Consider the following 17,506-nt stretch of genomic DNA (forward strand, 5'->3'; position numbering starts at 1 on the left):
TTTTGGCCTATAACATGACTGATGAAGTGTGGAGAAGAGATTTGAGTTTGACTGTATTTTTTAACTTTACCACTAGTGAGAACAATGTGTGCTAAAAGAGAGGGGGAGTGGGGACAGGGCAGTGAGCCAGATAATAAGGAAGAAAATGGGAAAGGGAGTTGATGGGGTTTGATATAATAGAGACACTTCGGTAAAAGGTACTGAGGGACAGACGGGCTGACCATCACTGACCGCAACGCTTCTCTCCCAATCAGCGTTCTTCTTCTCCACCTTCTCCTGGTAGAGGTCCAGGATTCTCCTCAGAGTGTTCATCTTGCTCTGGTGGTTTGATCTGATCCTCTGCACGGTCCACTCCTGATCTCACACAATAACATTTGCGTCACCGTTGCAGTGTGTCGGGGGCCTCTTTTTCTCACACGTACCCCTCCTCACCTGGTTCTCTCGTGCTGTGGCCTGACAAATCTCCTCCAGCTCCTGCAACTTTTCCAGGTGTCTTCTCTTCAGTGCCTCCATGTCCTCGGCTATCTGTTATGAGGTTTGTAGTACACACACACACACACCTCACATACATAAAATAACATCCTGGTAGCGTTGTGTAAACTAAGCTAATGCCTTCCAGGGCCACACCAGCAGCATCAAGGCAGCCATGTGAGTGTGAAGAAAGAACACAACACAGTGTCTGACAGTGACTTCATTGTGTGTCGGCATGCCCTCTCACTGAACAACTGGACACAGCTCTAAGTCACATGTCTGAATAAAATCCCTGTTTCATAAGAGTTTTGGAGTCATCTGTTTTGTTTATTTTATAAAAATACAGCTTGTTCTGTGCTGGTTATTTTACCTGAGTGATGCAGAGCTCAGCTGACTCGTAGGGGATGTAGATTTTGACATCTTGTGACCTCTCGGCATCTGCAGTCTGATCTGCATCACTGCTAGCTGACAGCTGAGATTCTAATGAGCCTGCAAGAATAACATGCTGTAAATCTCCATTCAGTTCAGAGCATAAAACGATAGCCACCATCACTTTGTACCTTTTTGTAATAAGGGTACAAATCATATACGTAAGTAATGCTTAACTAATGCATGACTCTAATGCAGGTTTTATCATGGATTCCTGCTGCTCACCAACGATGGAGTCACGATGACTTTATGTGACAAGATCAACTGAGGAATGTTAATTTACTTTATACATTAACTGATGGTTGATTGATTAATTGTAAATTAGCTGTTTTCCAGTTACATAAAAGTCCATTTCAGACCTGTGCATTAGCTCTGCCTCTCTGAAAGCAGAACAGCACATGTTCTCATTGAAACCGAAGCTTTTTTTCCAACACATTTTCCTGTAATTTGTCAGTTTGCACCTGCTAGATGATTTAGGTTTTAGTGTATCACTATCTACCATGCTTAAGTCCACTTCTTTCAACAACAAATCATTATGATAATTAGAACTGCATCAACTCATGTTCCACCCCCTAGGTTGTAAATGTGACATGAATATCATTGGGTTATGCAGCAACATGTCTGTTTGCATCTAACAACAAGTTTGACTGACAAGAAAATAGTTTGATATGTCTGAGAAGTAGGTTCTGTTCTGCTTTCAGAGAGGATCTATGGTATGAAATGAATTATTATGTTCGTAGCATTCAGCTGATTTGGTCACATATGAATCATTTTTTGAAGTAACTGATTGAACATTTCTTGATGACCTCTAAAATGTGTACTAATCACTTAAAGGCTCAGTGACTTTATCATTTGTTAATCATGTTAAACAGGAATTCATGATAAATCCTGCATTGAAACGTCACGAGTCGTGCATTAGTTAAGCATTACTTAAGTATAGGATTTGTACCCTTATCATAAAGTTACCGTGATAGGCAACAGTAGCAAGCTTTACTTCTCTGAGCTCCACAGTTTCTATGTAACTGCAGTATCTTTCTCCCCTCCCCTCCTAACCCCATCATCATCATTCCTCTCCTCTAGCACCCCACCCTCTCCTTCACACACAAACACTTTGTGAGGATACTCATGCACATAATGCATTCCCTAGCCCCTTACCCTAACCTTCACCATCACAACTAAATGTCTAACCCCAACCCTTACATTAACCCACCTAATTCTAACCTGAACAATAAAAAAGTCTGAATCCTCAAACAGGCCTTTGTAGAAGTGAGGACCGGCCAAACTGTCCACACTTTCCAAAAAATGTTCTCACTCTGAAGGTCTCAAACTTAAATGGCTCCTCACAAAGATATATGTCCACACACATACACTCCCACTGCTCCTCCACGGTTCTTCATCATTTCACAGCACCTTGGTTGACCTCTCGTCCACGGTGTTTTCTGTGGTTTCCACCGATCCAGCATCTGAACGCATCCCATCTCTTCATCCACAGAGTTTTGTGATGAAAGACAGCTTTAACAACGGAGCAAATGTTGGGGGGCAGTTGGAAACAACTTGGGCAGTGCAGTAATAGTCACAGAAAAGAAGGGGAGGGTAACAGCAAGTTTTATAACATATTCTTCTATTGCCTAAATATGTTGCGATGTAGGGAATGTGCTGAGGGATATAACAGTATTTTAAAATTGCACATGTAACTAAAGAGAACTTCAAATATTCAATTACATAATCATAATGGTGTACAGATGAATGTCAAACGCTGGAGCTCATAAATCCCCCCTCCAGCTCTGTGTTTGTGAATCTGTGCAATCTGTTCTGTTTATAATGCATTTATCATTTATTTCACTTACGTGGATGCAGTTTTGGGGAAAATAAAACACTTAAATCTCAGTTAAAGCATTTACATTTTATTTATGATATTTAAACAATGTTTTACATCTTTATGATGATAATGAGTGATTAGCGTGCAGTTTATTGTCTGTTCACATTTCTCAATATTGCACTCAAAATATTTCAATAATTGTTCATTTTCTAGTTAACTAAGTAGTTAGTCGCTGTTTATTTTCGTTTTCATGTTAATTCAGGTTTTTCTAAAATATTGAGACATTCCATAAAATGCCACGCCTCTGAATATTTCAACACTGTTGTCTCTTACATTCCCCTCCCACCCGCTCCCCTCTTTGTTTCCTCATACAGGAATGTGGGCGTGCCGTCAAGCTGCTACTTTCTTCCCAGAAACACCTTTTAGCAGAGAAACAGAAATTGTGTCAGCAATTACAAAGGAAGGTTGGTGGGATAAAAAAACAAACAACACTTGAGTTACTGTATCTGTTTGGTTTGGTTAGGGGTTAAAGTGCAAAGGTTAAAGGTTGCTACAGTTAACTATTGTTTAAACCTCTGTGATTGCGTTTGTGGGGTGAGGGTTGTCTACTGGTCTGACCTGCTGTGTTGTCCTCGTACTGGTCAAACTGTGTGTTATGAATTATTGGACATGGCGTCTCATCCTTCAGCTCTGGTATGCTGCCCGGTAAATCCTCCAGCACCTGCGCTGTGACAGGGACCCGTCCAGGCCGAGAGGACAACTCAAGATCTTCAGGGCAGCTAGACCTGTCAGTTGTCTCCCAGGCGTCTGAGAAAGAAATGACCAGGCAGATGGTATGCGTGATGTAAAGAGGACATTTAGATATGCAAAACATGCAGACAGACAGAGAAATGAGGGACGGGTATAACCTACCACATAAAAAGTCTTGATGCATGGGGTACATTAAGATATAACAGTATGGATGGATGTAGATTTAGATGACCAGTTAAGATTAAATGCTAAAAATAAGTTGCAGCAGGAGAACATACTGTACATCTTTCAACCAACAACAACATCTGGATAGAAGATGGTGGCGCTTACATTTACATAATGCGTACTTGAGGCCAATTTTTATATATCTCATACAACCCGTAGACCTCTGCACACAAAACATTCTGCAATGCATTTCTGCAACAGCTATAGAGGGACACTAGCTGTTTTTCTACTGGCAGTAAAGATAAGTGTGCATACGCCGGTCTGTTAGTATACTGTGCACTTTCAAGTCTGGTTCTAGTGGACCCTGCTGGCCTTCATGTCCAGATCTCCAGCCAGACCCTGCCAGGAACAATGTGTTTGTTCTGATAAACTCACTGCTCTGCTGTTTTACAACGGAGGCAGCCGAGCAGCTGAAATATTTAAACCTCGTCTAACACCTCTAACACATTTATCACTCAGAACAGCTTCTTCTTTAACATATAATCTGATGATAAAGATATTAACATCATGCAGATGAATATGCCATTAGAACTTTAGCCGTTTACTTGATGTTTTACACTCACGTTGCTTGCCTGCAGGGGCCACAGAATGATGTCTCCCTACTTTCTTTCCCAGGAAGGTCAGTGAATAAGATCCATTCTCAGCTCCAGACGAGTTCACATACATTGTGTAAATAACTGAGTTGGCTGTTTTTGTTTATGGTCTTTGTAGTTGATAATATGCAACTGGATCGTCCAAAATCTGCAGAGAAAGGAGGGTTAAAATAACTTTAAAGCCACAAAGAGCCTTGAAAGATGAAAAAGTTGTAATTTATATCCAATTTAATATCCTAAAATATTTTAATCTCCATTATGAACTCTTGTTCAACGCTCAAACTATTTGCAGATGTCGAGAAGCTGACGCAACAGATTCACTCAGGGAGTGTAATCCCTTTGTCAGCCTCTCCAAGTGACTATAAAGTACAAACTTCTCAACAGGAAAAAATAGAAAATCCCAGCGTTTGAGTCAATTTTACTGTAATTACAAAATGAAATTGATGACAAAAATCCAAACCATGCATATGATTTCATCAGAAAACCCAATAACATCCAAGAAAGTAGAAAACATGACACAACTGGACAAAAATAATAAAGAAGGCTTGATAATGAAATGTCTACCTGGTCTGAGAGCAGATCAGATCCCTTCAGTAGGATTCAGTGCAGTTTGAGTGCTGCTACTGACCAGGAACGCAAAGAACGCATCGATCCTGATCTCTATGGGGAACCAAACTCTCAACAGTCATTAAATATTTAACCTGCAGAGATGGAGTTTCACCATGCACTGGCTTAAACGCCACAGAGTGTGCTGGTCAAAGGATGCCCCAAACAGTCCTCAGGTTTCCTGTGTGTAAGATACAGATTGTAACTGGATGATGTCTCACATTCAAAGACACAGATATAGTTCATACACACACTCACTTAATTCGGTCTCTCTTGTTTTTGTTTGTTTTCCTGGAGACTGCACACTTACCTCACTTGTTATAGCATAAGAGAATTCGGTGGTGAAAAGGAATGGAATAGGTCACGTACATCCAAGTGAAACTCAGTGAGGAGAATCTGGAAGTTATCTCTGCATGTTTGTTGTGATGAAGAGAACATCGGATGATTGGTTCTATAGAAATTATGTATTTGCCATGGATCGTAACTATACATTAAGTTAAATACAAATTTGGATTACCTGTACTTTATATGAGTATTTTCCATCTAATGTTATACTTATGATGCCACTTTAATGAAAATACATCTTTACCTCATACTCCCCCCCCCCCCCCCCCCCCCCCCCCCACAACAGAAATGATATCAACAGAAAAAAGGATGTCTTTCAGCACAGAGAGGATTTTTTATGGATGTCATCAAGGGCCTGTGCAGTCTTGATTATTTAGACTCTCATGTGGTGTAATGACAAAGTATGACTGGGCTCAAGCGATACAGTCATCAATCAGATGCATCATTTATCCAGCATGAACGCATTACCTTCTGCCGAGGCACGCAGTGAGCAGGTAGCGCCAGGTCCTGATGTGCTGCCATGACAACATGCCACACCTTAAAGCAACTCATTACCCAATTGAACCAAAGGCCGACTTTTCTTGAGAAATGTTAAGGTGGTCTTTGCTCAGTCACTGCTGCAGGTCAAGCTGATATGCACAGGGATACAGATCAACACACAGTGGGGCTTGGATTCATTGGATGAGGTTTAAAGTAACCTGATAGGCTTACACTTGAGAGATAACAGCAGGAATGTCATTCTGTCTTCTGGCAAATGAAACAGCAATAACATCAAACTTTCCGGACCCTCTGCATTCCAGCAGTGAAGACATAACGTGTGGAGCCAGTGTATGTGTGTATAGAGCCCTGAACACCACACAAATAAAGTGTTATGCTACTGGCCTGCCATCTACACATCAATAGAAGCAAATGGGCCACAGGTAACGTTACTGAGTGACTCAAATGTAACAACAAAATCACAGATCACTTAAGAAGCGGCAATAATAAAAACGTCAAATCAAACATTTTAATAAACCGAATTTCCCGTGTAGAAGTATATTAAGGACATGGCATTGAAACCCCATTACGTACGTACAAGAAAACGGAGTGACTGTTTTTAAATCTGCTGGAGAAACGTATCTTTACGCACAGCGCTGCGCTCTGATGTGGCAGACAGCGGTTCAATCCAATGGCAGCTGTGGAGGGGAGTATGGGCTGGACCCGTTAGGCTACTAGGTGTGGTTTATCATGAGTATAAATACACTCTTTCTGCCGCTACAACGCCCCTGGATTCTCACTAAGACAAACTTCTTCCCTCTAAGAACACACGGTAAGACTTTTTCCTTCGATAAAAAAAATCTTAAATCTGTTCTCCAGCTGTTCCAGCTGAGGTTGCTGAAGTTTTGTACGAGATGTGATGCATTTAAATCCCCTCTCCTTGAAGACATTGATGCGACATATAAGGGTGTGGTTGGGAAAACGGAAGCGATAATTTTATGATTTCCACATTTGACGCAAGAAGTGTTCATCTAATTAATTACGAGGCACAGTTGTTACTCTATATCAATATTAAACCACATCGAAAGTAACTGGATCTATCTCAATACAATGTATAATGTATCGGAGTTAGCGTTGGTGTGGCTAGGCACTGGCAGTCTCCACATTATGGAAAACCACATTATAAACCTACAGTAAATATGCAGAGGCGTGTTCTCTCCCGGATTGGATGAGGGGAAAACAAACATGAGTCTGCTAACAAGTTTAATCGATAAGATCTTTACTATAAAACCAATACAAGAGTAATACTTTCATCATTGAATACTATCTATGATCAGTGGACTTTGTTTCATCAAATCTTTTCTTCTCTCCCTACAGACAGACTCCAGTAATCCCACTATGTCTTTCATCCAAGAGTTCATGCAGCAGACGGTCTATATGGGCATGCCCGATGACTCAGTACGTAATTATGTGGTCCTGTTCCAGTTGCTCTGGCCAACAGCCCTGCTTTTTTTCCTTCTTTTTTTTTTATCTTCCTGTGGTGGTGGAACATTTTTGTCAGGCAGTTTAGAGCAAGCAAAAGAGAAAGAAGTGTTGAGTGTAGCGAAGGGAAAAGAAGGAGTGAGTGGGAAGTTGAAAGGTTGAAGAAGGGAAGGAAAAGGAGTGGAGCAGAGCAGAAAGATAAGAGTTATTAAAGTGAAAGGGAGCCTGGACTATAAAGATTATATGCAATGAGAAAGATGAGCATTCTTGTAAGAGTGTGACTCATTGTACCAGCAATCTGCGCCCCTCCCTTTATAAACTCTGCAAACACAACAGAATTCTACTTCTGCTTTCCCTGGCTTCTTAAAGTGAACTACGGGGAAGTTGCACGAGATCATCATGAATGATTTCGTCTGTGCTCTCAAACTCTCCTGTCGTTATTCGGCGGGTTTATAAAACCTGTCAAAAATGATCTTGTTTTATATCTTTTGTATGTCTTATGTGAAGGATAGATTCAGCAATGTGTAAGGGGAGAACAATGTAGTTTGACCTCTTTTTAAAGAGCATGTTTGCAACAAAGGAATTAGAAAAATGCGTGTTTGCAAACGACCTCATGCACACCACTTGGTAGTAGAAGTATTTACCGAACACACAATAATCTGTGTTGTGTCTTTCAGCTCCTAAAGAAGGAGGGAACGGTGACTGCAGCACCCAATTTCAGCCCCAATGGAGATGCAGCAGTCTTGGAGAAGGCCATCAAGGCAAAAGGTGAACTTAATGTGCACACAGGGAAGCTTTGGTGTGTGTGTGTCAACGTGTCTCGGCATTGGAAAATGTGTCTGTGCTAGAAGTACAACATGCTGGCCTCTAATGTAAGAACTTTAACATCCTCTGCTGGCCATCATGCACCATTACAGTGTAATGTCTGTTGTAGAACGTTTTTTTTTTTTATCTATTAGTGCAAACTAAAGTCTCCACCTACTTGTATATCTGTCTCTGTCATACAGATGCAGAATAATACAAATGGAGATTTTACTTAACAACATATTCTTTGTGCAGGTGTGGATGAGAACACCATAATTGAAATCCTGGTGAAAAGGAGTAACGACCAGAGACAGAAGATCAAAGAAGCTTACCAGCAAGCCAGCGGCAAGGTTATTACATTTAAATAAAGACTTTGACAGCTAGAAAGTAGATGTTGTTCCAAAGTACATGCAATGTGCACACAAACATGATCACATGCTCTCAAACATTGCATTTGCTCATCGGTTATCCTATAGTCTCTGGAATCAGCACTGAAGAATGCTCTGAAGGGAGATCTGGAGGAAGTGGTGTTGGCTCTCCTGAAAACACCGGCCCAGTACGATGCTTACCTGCTGAAAATGGCAATGAAGGTACACACACACACACACACACACACACACACATACAAATACAAACAGCCATAAAAGGAACACTGATATAAATGTATAAATGACTGTAATGCTCATAAACTAAGCTCATTTGAGGTGAATGTCGTGGCCTCACCATCATCTGCTATTTTTGGTGCATTTAATAGCATCCACCCACTTCCACATATTATTCATGTATTGTTTTCTTAACAGGAGGGTCAAAGGTGTGTTTTGTTTGAATGTGGCCAGTGAAGAATAAGGAGTCTCTCTCTGTATTGATCTATATATGCATGCATCCCATTCTCAGGGTCTGGGCACAGAGGAGGAGGTCCTTATAGAGATTTTGGCTTCCAGAAACAACTCTGAGATCCTGGATATAAAGAAGGCCTACAAAGAAGGTGCGTGGTGACAAATTTTAAGTAACATTCTCAATCAAGCTAGTGTTCGAAAATAAAAGTGATAGCACATGTGACAGTGGAAAATGACAAGCTTTTTAATATGGGAGGAGGATTAAACATTTCAAAAAAGCACTTGATGAAAGCTGACATTTTTAACATAATTTCATATCCTCAATGTTAATATTGTGATTTCTTGATTAAGATTACAAGAAGGACCTGGAGACTGACATCAAGAGTGACACTAGTGGAGATTTCAGGGTTGCCCTCCTTGAACTCTGCAAGGTACGTACGTGTGTGTCCACACTTTCTTTCTAATGTCGTGTGTGTTCCATGCTGTAATAGGTTACAGTTAACTATTAATTCACAACACCAGGATGCATTAAGTTCTGAGGCAACATAACACTCCCTACTGTAGCTGCTACGGTGACAGTGAATTGTAAAATAAATAAACAAACTTACTCCCTTGATACACACTCTCATGCTAACACAACACAATTAACATTAGGCCTTTTAATGGCTGTTTCTTTGGACATCTTGCACAGCACAAACTCAATATGCTAAACATCCATTACATTTTAAATAAAGTCAATAGCTACATTTTGATAAAATGATGGGGAAACTGTCTGCTTTAAACAGCCTGGCGGGTCAGTTAGTCTCATATTTAACCTTTTTCTTCTGTATTTTGAAGCCTGTTAATTGTCTCCATTATCAATAGAATATATCACTATTCATTTAACAACTTTTACCTCATATTGCTGTTGCCTTTACAACTTTTTGTTTAGTGTTAACAAATGTAGAAAACGATGTTGTTGTAATGTTAAGACTGAAATAAGACACCCAGCTCATATTTTATGCTACAAAGATGCTGCCTATGACAATTGATTTCATACTACACAATCCCATCCTAAGGCTTTCACAGCACTACATTTGCAATAGATCTTTGATAAAAGAAAGCAACAGAGTCTCACAGCAAACTGACGTACATGAAGTGTAACGCCGAGGCCATTGTTGAGGTCACCTTCTACTGTCTATTGTGTACAGACTACAATTAGTTTTTCACCAATAAAATCATTTCCTACACATCTTTGTTGTGTTCAGCACTGTGAAGTTGCTCTGCTTTTCTTCATCACAGGCCAGCAGGACTGAAGGAGTTTGTGATCAGATGGTTGACAGCGATGCCAGGGCTCTGTACGAGGCCGGGGAGGGGAGGAAGGGCAGTAATACCTCCGTCTTCATTGAGGTCCTCATCAGCAGGAGTGCCCCTCATCTCCGTAAAGGTTAGCTGCCTATAGCTCATGTTCAGTAAAATCTGTTCTTTTACATTTGTCTCTGTCAGATCTAACACTCTTCCACTACTTCCCCTCCTTCAGTTTTTGAAAGGTACTCAAAGTACAGCAAAGTGGACATGGCCAAAGTTATCGATCTGGAGATGAAGGGAGATATTGAAAGTTGTCTCACAGCAGTAGGTAAAGGCACAACCCTCTACGCTAACTTTCATTTATGCAGTGATTTATGCACAGACTTGATTTAAACTTGACCCACTTTTTAAAATAACCACAGTAAAGTGTGCTGGAAGCCGGCCTGCGTTCTTTGCTGAGAAGCTCAACTTGGCCATGAAGGTACGGTATAAGTAGGATACTACTCACAAAACATTTCAAAAATAAATGCTGGATTCTATGCCAGCTGTCACAAGGCCTTCCCTGACTGAATGTGTTCTGCCCATCAGGGTAAAGGTACCCGCAAACAAATCCTGACACGCATCATGGTGAGCCGCTCTGAAATTGACATGAAACGGATCAAGGATGAGTACAAGAAAAACTATGTTACAACACTCTACAAGGATATTCTGGTGAGCAAACTTCTGATAACAATAAAGCCATGCTACAGTCTGTTTAGATGTCAGAATTGGTCAGGTTTTTATTGATATACATATGGTTTAAAAAAACAACAGGCAATGGGGAATAGTGCACAGTGTGAAAAAAAGTCCATTTTTCTCTTCTTCAGGATGACACCAAAGGAGACTATGAGAAGATTCTGCTCGCTCTCTGCGGGAGTGAAAACTAATTGCCAATCCATGGGATCAAGGCTCGTACAACTGAAGAGCCAGCAGCCAGCACAGCTGTGGAAAATCACCTATAATCTTTTGACACATATTGTGCACCATATGCTCTTGTGGAAAACTGACAAAACTCTCTTTCTTTTTGACTGTCATGACATTTAGAAGATATTAACAGCAATGCGCTCAGATTAACATAGAATTGGCGGATATCTCAGTATAGATCTGACAGTAGTATTCTGAACCTATGCTTTGGGTCGGACTTAGCTTTTCACTCATTAGATTGTTATATCTGGTGTTGGTAGAGAAGCTGAAGTCCGGGATCACAGTGCAGCTAACGGATGTATACAGATCACTATGTGTCAATCATATTCAGCAGCAGGCCTACCCTTGAAGGAGCTTGGACAACTGCAAATAAAAGCTTTTGTATGAAAGCCCATCTGAGTGGTTTTGATTCTTTGCATATGCACATACAGCTCCAGAAAGACATGAACCAACCAGCTATATGTTGCCAAATATTTACACACTAATAGTATAGAAGTAATAGTATAGAACTTACCATTATATATATATATATATATATATATAATCTTTAACACTCCTCATGATGCACAGGCAACCACATATTTTGGCTGAAAATCTATTGCAAAACTTTACAAATTATTTCTTTATTCATTGTATATTGTAATGTCATTAAGGTTTGACGCTGTCATATAGCTGCTAACAAAGTAATTGTGGAACAAAATCTGTTTATTGCTTGCTGCTGCTGATTAAAGGTATTGTACTATCTCTTCCTGTTGCTCTTGGGCTAGCCATTTGATGAGGATATCTTTTATTTTTTAGATCGAGACACTCATTTAGAGCATTTGGACCACAGCTCGAGCACCTGTTTAATATGCCTTACTTAGAATTAAATCCACCTGTGATAACACTTTAATGTAAATACATCTTTACCTCATACTTTTATCCCCTACAATCTATATCCCGCCCTCACCATATTCCACTGTGGATGGACACAGTGTCACTTTGTCAAATATGGCAACTTCAACATAACAAAATAGTACTAATCAACACGCATGTACTGATAACACAAAAAAGGACGTCTTTCAGCACAGAGAGGAGCTTTTATGGATGTCATCAAGGGCCTGTGTAGTCTTGATTATTTAGACTCTCCTATGTGGTATAATGATAAAGTTTGACTGGGCTCAAGCGATGCAGTCATCAATCAGATGTATCATTATCCTGGCTGGTAATCTCAGGAGCATGAACGCATTACCTTCTGCTGCAGCACGTAGTGAGCAGGTAGCGCCAGGCCCTGGTGTGCTGCCGTGATAAAATGCCACACCTTAAAGAAACTCATTACCTAATGCCGACGCTTCTAGAGAAATATTAAGGTGGTCTTTGCTCAGTCACTCCTGCAGGTACTGTCGAGCTGATATGCACAGGGATAAAGAACACAGTGGGGCTTGGATTCATTTGATGAGGTTTAAAGTAACCTCCTGATAGGCCAACACCTTTGCAAGAGATATAACAGCAGGAATGTCATTCTGTCTTAACTAGCAAATGAAACAGCAATAACATTAAACTTTCCCTTATGCTAAGGACCCTCTGCATTCCAGCAGTGAATACATAACATGTCACGGGATGTGGTGGCGGACCCAAAAGCAGACATGACCAGGGAATACAGAGTGAAAACAAAACCGTTTAATGCGAGGTGGACACAAAAGGAAACTTGTCAGGGAACAGCAGGGAAATCCAAGGACGAGAGGGTGAGGGTGAGAACCGGGCAGGACAAGGCAAGGCAGATAGACCGATCCAAACTGTAGACACAGGAAGACAAAAGGTGAGAACAAGGGAAACAGAACTCAGTAGACAATTACACTGCGCGGCCGAGAACGAACAGGATACCGAGGAGGTTGAAACAACAATGATCTGGCAGAGAGCGGATGTGGAACCGGGGTAAACATACTGTTGTGTGATGAGTAGATGGAAGGCAGCTGGGTTGACTGGGCAGGTGAGTTGAATGAATGTAATCAGGAGGGAGCCGAGAGCTTCAATCCAAATGCAGCTGTGGAGGTGAGTATGGGCTGGACCCGTTATAGGTGTGGTTTATCATGAGTATAAATAAGCTCTTTCTGTCACTGTAACGCCTGTGGAACCTCAGTAAGACAAACTTCTTCCTGCTCAGGACACATGGTAAGACTTTTTCCTTAGATAAAAGATAAACTCAAATCTGTTCTCCAGCTGTTATTTTGAGTTTGCTGAAGTTTAGTACCAGATGTGATGCCTTGAAATCCCCTCTCCTTTCAATATATTGATGCGACTTATGAGGGTGTGGTTGGATGAAGGAAATACCAACATGAGATCTTTCTGCTAACAGGTTTAATAGATAAGAACTTTACTAGTAAAACCAATAAGAGTAATTTCTACTTTGAATACTCTCTACAATATGATCACTGGACTTTGTTTCATCAAATCTTTTCTTCCCAGACACTCTAGTAGTCCCACTATGTCTATCGTCCAAGCCTTGCTGCAGCAGACATGCATGCCCGATGACTCGGTATGTAATTCTGTGGTTTTGTTCCAGTTGCTCAGTCAAATAGCTCTTTTTTTTTTTTTTTGTTTTTTTGTTTTTCATGTTCCTGTGGTGGTTGGGAAAAATAAATGTTAAGGGGCACCGTTATGGTCTTTGGTGACATGGAGATGTAGGGGCAGAGGCTACACAGCAAGTGTCCACAGGGGTTATAAAACCTGTCAAAATGATCTTGTTTTATATCCTTTGTATGTCTTATGTGAAGGATAGATGCAGCAATGTGTAAGGGGAGACAACTGTGATTTGACCTCTTTTGCAGAATACTTTTGCAACAAAGGAATTAGAAAATGCATGTTTGCAAACTACCTCATGCACACCACTTGGCGGTAGAAGTATTTACCAAACACACAATCTGTGTTGTGTCTTTCAGGTCCAGGCGGGAACGGTGACTGCAGCACCCAATTTCAGCCCAAATGGAGATGCAGCAGTCTTGGAGAAGGCCATCAATGCAAAAGGTGAACTTAATGTGCACACAGGGAAGCTTTTGGAGTGTGTGTCAACATGTCTCGGCTTTGGAAAATGTGTCTGTGCTAGAAGTACAACATGCTGGCCTCTAATGTAAGAACTTTAACATCCTCTGCTGGCCATCATGCACCATTACAGTGTAATGTCTGTTGTAGAACCTTTTTTTTTTTTTTTTATCTATTAGTGCAAACTAAAGTCTCCACCTACTTGTGTCTGTCATACAAAATAATACAAATGGAGATTTTACTTAACAACATATTCTTTGTGCAGGTGTGGATGAGAACACCATAATTGAAATTCTGGTGAAAAGGAGTAACGACCAGAGACAGAAGATCAAAGAGGCTTACCAGCAAGCCAGCGGCAAGGTTATTACATTTAAATAAAGACTTTTGACAGCTAGAAAGTAGCTGTTGTTCCAAAGTACATGCAATGTTACACATACGCGCACACACGCTCATTAACACATGCTCTCAAACACTGCATTTGCTCATCGGTTGTCCTATAGTCTCTGGAATCGGCACTGAAGAATGCTCTGAAGGAAGATCTGGAGGAAGTGGTGTTGGCTCTCCTGAAAACACCGGCCCAGTACGATGCTTACCTGCTGAACATGGCAATGATGGTACACGTAGATACAGCCACTTAAAAGGAACACTGATATAAATGCCTCTAATGCTCATTTTATTTTTGGTGCATTTAATAGCATCCACATAATATTCATGTATTGTTTTCTTAACAGGAGGGTCAAAGGTGTGTTTTGTTTGAATGTGGCCAATGAAGACTGAGTCTCTCTCTGTATTGATCTATATATGCATGCATCCCATTCTCAGGGTCTGGGCACAGAGGAGGAGGTCCTTATAGAGATTTTGGCTTCCAGAAACAACTCTGAGATCCTGGATATAAAGAAGGCCTACAAAGAAGGTGCATGGTGACAAATTTTAAGCAACATTCACTATCAAGCTAGTGTTCGAAAATAAAAGTGATAGCACATGTGACAGTGGAAAATTACAACCTTTTTAATATGGGAGGAGGGTTAAACGTTTCAAAAAAGTATGCATGAAACCTGAACATTTTAACATGATTCCATATCTGTTAATGTTGTGACTTCTTCATTAAGATTACACGACTGACCTGGAGACTGACATCAAGGATGACACTAGTGGAGATTTCAGGGTTGCCCTCCTTGAACTCTGCAAGGTACGTGTGTGTCCGCACTTTCTTTCTAATGTCGTGGTGTGTTTCATGCTGTGATACGTTACAGATAACTATTAATTCACAACACCAGGATGCATTACGTTCTGAGGCAACATGACACTCCCTACTGTAGCTGCTACGGTGACAGTGAATTGTAAATGAAATGATCAAACTCACTCCCTTGACACACAGTCACATGTTAAAACAACACGAGTTAACATTGGGCCTATTACTTTTTCTTTGGACAGCTTGCAAGGCTAACTGCACGGTAAAAACTATAATATGCTAAACATCCATTACGTTTTAAATGAAGTAAATGGCTACATTTTTGATAACATGATGGGGAAACTGTCTGCTTTAAACAGCCTGGCGGGTCAGTTAGTCTCATATTTAACCTCTTTTCTTCTGTATTTTGAAGCCGGTTAATTGTCTCCATTATCGATAGAATATAACAATATCATTGAACAACTTTTACCTCATATTGGTGTTTCCTTTACAACTTTTTGTTTAGTTTTCATGCTAAAAAAAGTAGAACATTATGTTGTAATGTTAATCATATTTTATGCTGTCTATGACAATTTAGTTCATACTACACAATCTCATTCTAAATCAAGCTTTCACAGAATTACATTTGCAGTAGATCTTTGATAAAATAAAGCTACTGAAGTGTACTGACACGTTTCTCTGCTTTTCTTCATCATAGGCCAGCACTGAAGGAGTTTGTGATCAGATGGTTGACAGCGATGCCAGGGCTCTGTATGAGGCCGGGGAGGGGAGGGAGGGCAATAATTCCTCCGTCTTCATTGAGGTCCTCACCAGCAGGAGTGCCCCTCATCTCCGTAAAGGTTAGCTGCCTATAGCTCATGTTCATTAAAATCATATTTTTTTTTTTTTTTTTTTTTTTTTTTTATTAATGTTTGACACTCTTCCCCTCTCCAGTGTTTGAAAGGTACTCAAAGTACAGCAAAGATGACCTAGCCAAAACTATCGATCTGGAGATGAAGGGAGATATTGAAAGTTGTCTCATAGCAGTAGGTAAAGGCACAACCCTCTACAATAACTTTCATTTATGCAGTGATTTATGCACAGACTTGATTTAAACTTGACCCACTTTTTAAAATAACCACAGTAAAGTGTGCTGGAAGCCGGCCTGCGTTCTTTGCTGAGAAGCTCAACTTGGCCATGAAGGTACGGTATAAGTAGGATACTACACTCAAAACATTTCAAAATAAATGCTGGATTCTATGCCAGCTGTCACAAGGCCTTCCCTGACTGAATGTGTTCTGCCCATCAGGGTAAAGGTACCCGCAAACAAATCCTGACACGCATCATGGTGAGCCGCTCTGAAATTGACTTGAAACGGATCAAGGATGAGTACAAGAAAAACTATGGCACAGCACTCGACAAGGATATTCTGGTGAGCAAACTTCTGATAACAATAAAGCCATGCTACAGTCTGTTTAGATGTCAGGTTTTTATTGATATGATGCATATAGTTTAAAAAAAACAGGCTATTGGAAATAGTGCAGAGTGACATTCTTTTTTTTCTTTTCTTCAGGATGACACTAAAGGAGACTATGAGAAGATTCTGCTCGCTCTCTGTGAGAGTGAAAACTAATAGCAGTCATAGAGGGATCAAGGCTCATACAACTGAAGAGCCAGCACAGCTGTAGAAAATCACCTGTCTTTTGACATATTGTGCACCATATGGTCTTGTGGAAGACGGACAAGACTCCTTCTGTCATGACATTTAGAAGATATTAACAGCAATGTGCTCAGATTAACATGGAATTGGTACTCTTTCAGCGGATATTTTCTCTGTTATTTCATTTCAACACCCGCATCTCAGTATAGATCTGACAGTAGTATGCTGAACCTATGCTTTGGGTCGGACTTGGCTTTTCACTCATTATATTCTTATATCTGGTGTTGGTAGAGAAGCTGAAGTCTTGATCACAGTGCAGCTAACAGATGTATACAGATCACTATGTGCCAATCATATTCAGCAGCAGTAGGCCTACCTTGAAGGAGCTTGGATAACTTGCAAATAAAAGCTTTTGTATGAAAGCCCATCTGACTGGTTTTGATTCTTTGCATATGCACATACAGCTCCAGAAAGACATGAACCAACCAGCTATATGTTGCCAAATAGTTACACACTAATAGTATAGAACTCTCAATATACTGTGTGTGTATATATATATATATATATATA

At 40.4% G+C, this 17,506-nt stretch overlaps 2 protein-coding genes across 2 annotated transcripts; both read left to right on the forward strand.

The window, feature by feature from the left end:
* Nucleotides 1-6,470: 6,470 nt before the first annotated feature.
* On the forward strand, nt 6,471-11,479 carry LOC306697244 (annexin A1-like). The gene is made up of 12 exons (XM_079161032.1): nt 6,471-6,547; nt 7,093-7,173; nt 7,875-7,965; nt 8,257-8,351; nt 8,478-8,591; nt 8,896-8,986; nt 9,189-9,268; nt 10,119-10,263; nt 10,357-10,452; nt 10,547-10,605; nt 10,713-10,835; nt 10,991-11,479. The coding sequence occupies exons 2-12, from the start codon at nt 7,114-7,116 to the stop codon at nt 11,048-11,050; spliced, it is 1,014 nt and encodes a 337-aa protein (XP_079017158.1). The 5' UTR covers nt 6,471-6,547; nt 7,093-7,113; the 3' UTR covers nt 11,051-11,479.
* A 1,721-nt stretch (nt 11,480-13,200) lies between these two features.
* Nucleotides 13,201-17,355, forward strand: LOC306697245 (annexin A1-like). The gene is made up of 12 exons (XM_079161033.1): nt 13,201-13,238; nt 13,533-13,602; nt 14,006-14,090; nt 14,371-14,465; nt 14,606-14,719; nt 14,928-15,018; nt 15,215-15,294; nt 15,995-16,136; nt 16,231-16,326; nt 16,421-16,479; nt 16,586-16,708; nt 16,850-17,355. The coding sequence occupies exons 2-12, from the start codon at nt 13,552-13,554 to the stop codon at nt 16,907-16,909; spliced, it is 996 nt and encodes a 331-aa protein (XP_079017159.1). The 5' UTR covers nt 13,201-13,238; nt 13,533-13,551; the 3' UTR covers nt 16,910-17,355.
* The last annotated feature ends 151 nt before the right edge of the window (nt 17,356-17,506 follow it).

The sequence above is a fragment of the Pholis gunnellus genome (genome assembly GCF_910591455.1).
Source record: "Pholis gunnellus genome assembly, chromosome: 6".
NCBI classification, from domain to species: domain Eukaryota; kingdom Metazoa; phylum Chordata; class Actinopteri; order Perciformes; family Pholidae; genus Pholis; species Pholis gunnellus.

Bases quoted from the DNA above. Each gene is read 5' to 3' on its own strand.
- LOC306697245 (XM_079161033.1), top strand. From the start codon at position 13,552: ATGTCTATCGTCCAAGCCTTGCTGCAGCAGACATGCATGCCCGATGAC. The intron at 14,720-14,927 runs GTACACGTAGAT...TCCCATTCTCAG, and splicing joins TGCTGAACATGGCAATGATG to GGTCTGGGCACAGAGGAGGA. The intron at 16,137-16,230 runs GTTAGCTGCCTA...TCCCCTCTCCAG, and splicing joins TGCCCCTCATCTCCGTAAAG to TGTTTGAAAGGTACTCAAAG.
- LOC306697244 (XM_079161032.1), top strand. From the start codon at position 7,114: ATGTCTTTCATCCAAGAGTTCATGCAGCAGACGGTCTATATGGGCATG. The intron at 10,453-10,546 runs GTAAAGGCACAA...AAATAACCACAG, and splicing joins AAGTTGTCTCACAGCAGTAG to TAAAGTGTGCTGGAAGCCGG. The intron at 10,606-10,712 runs GTACGGTATAAG...TCTGCCCATCAG, and splicing joins AGCTCAACTTGGCCATGAAG to GGTAAAGGTACCCGCAAACA.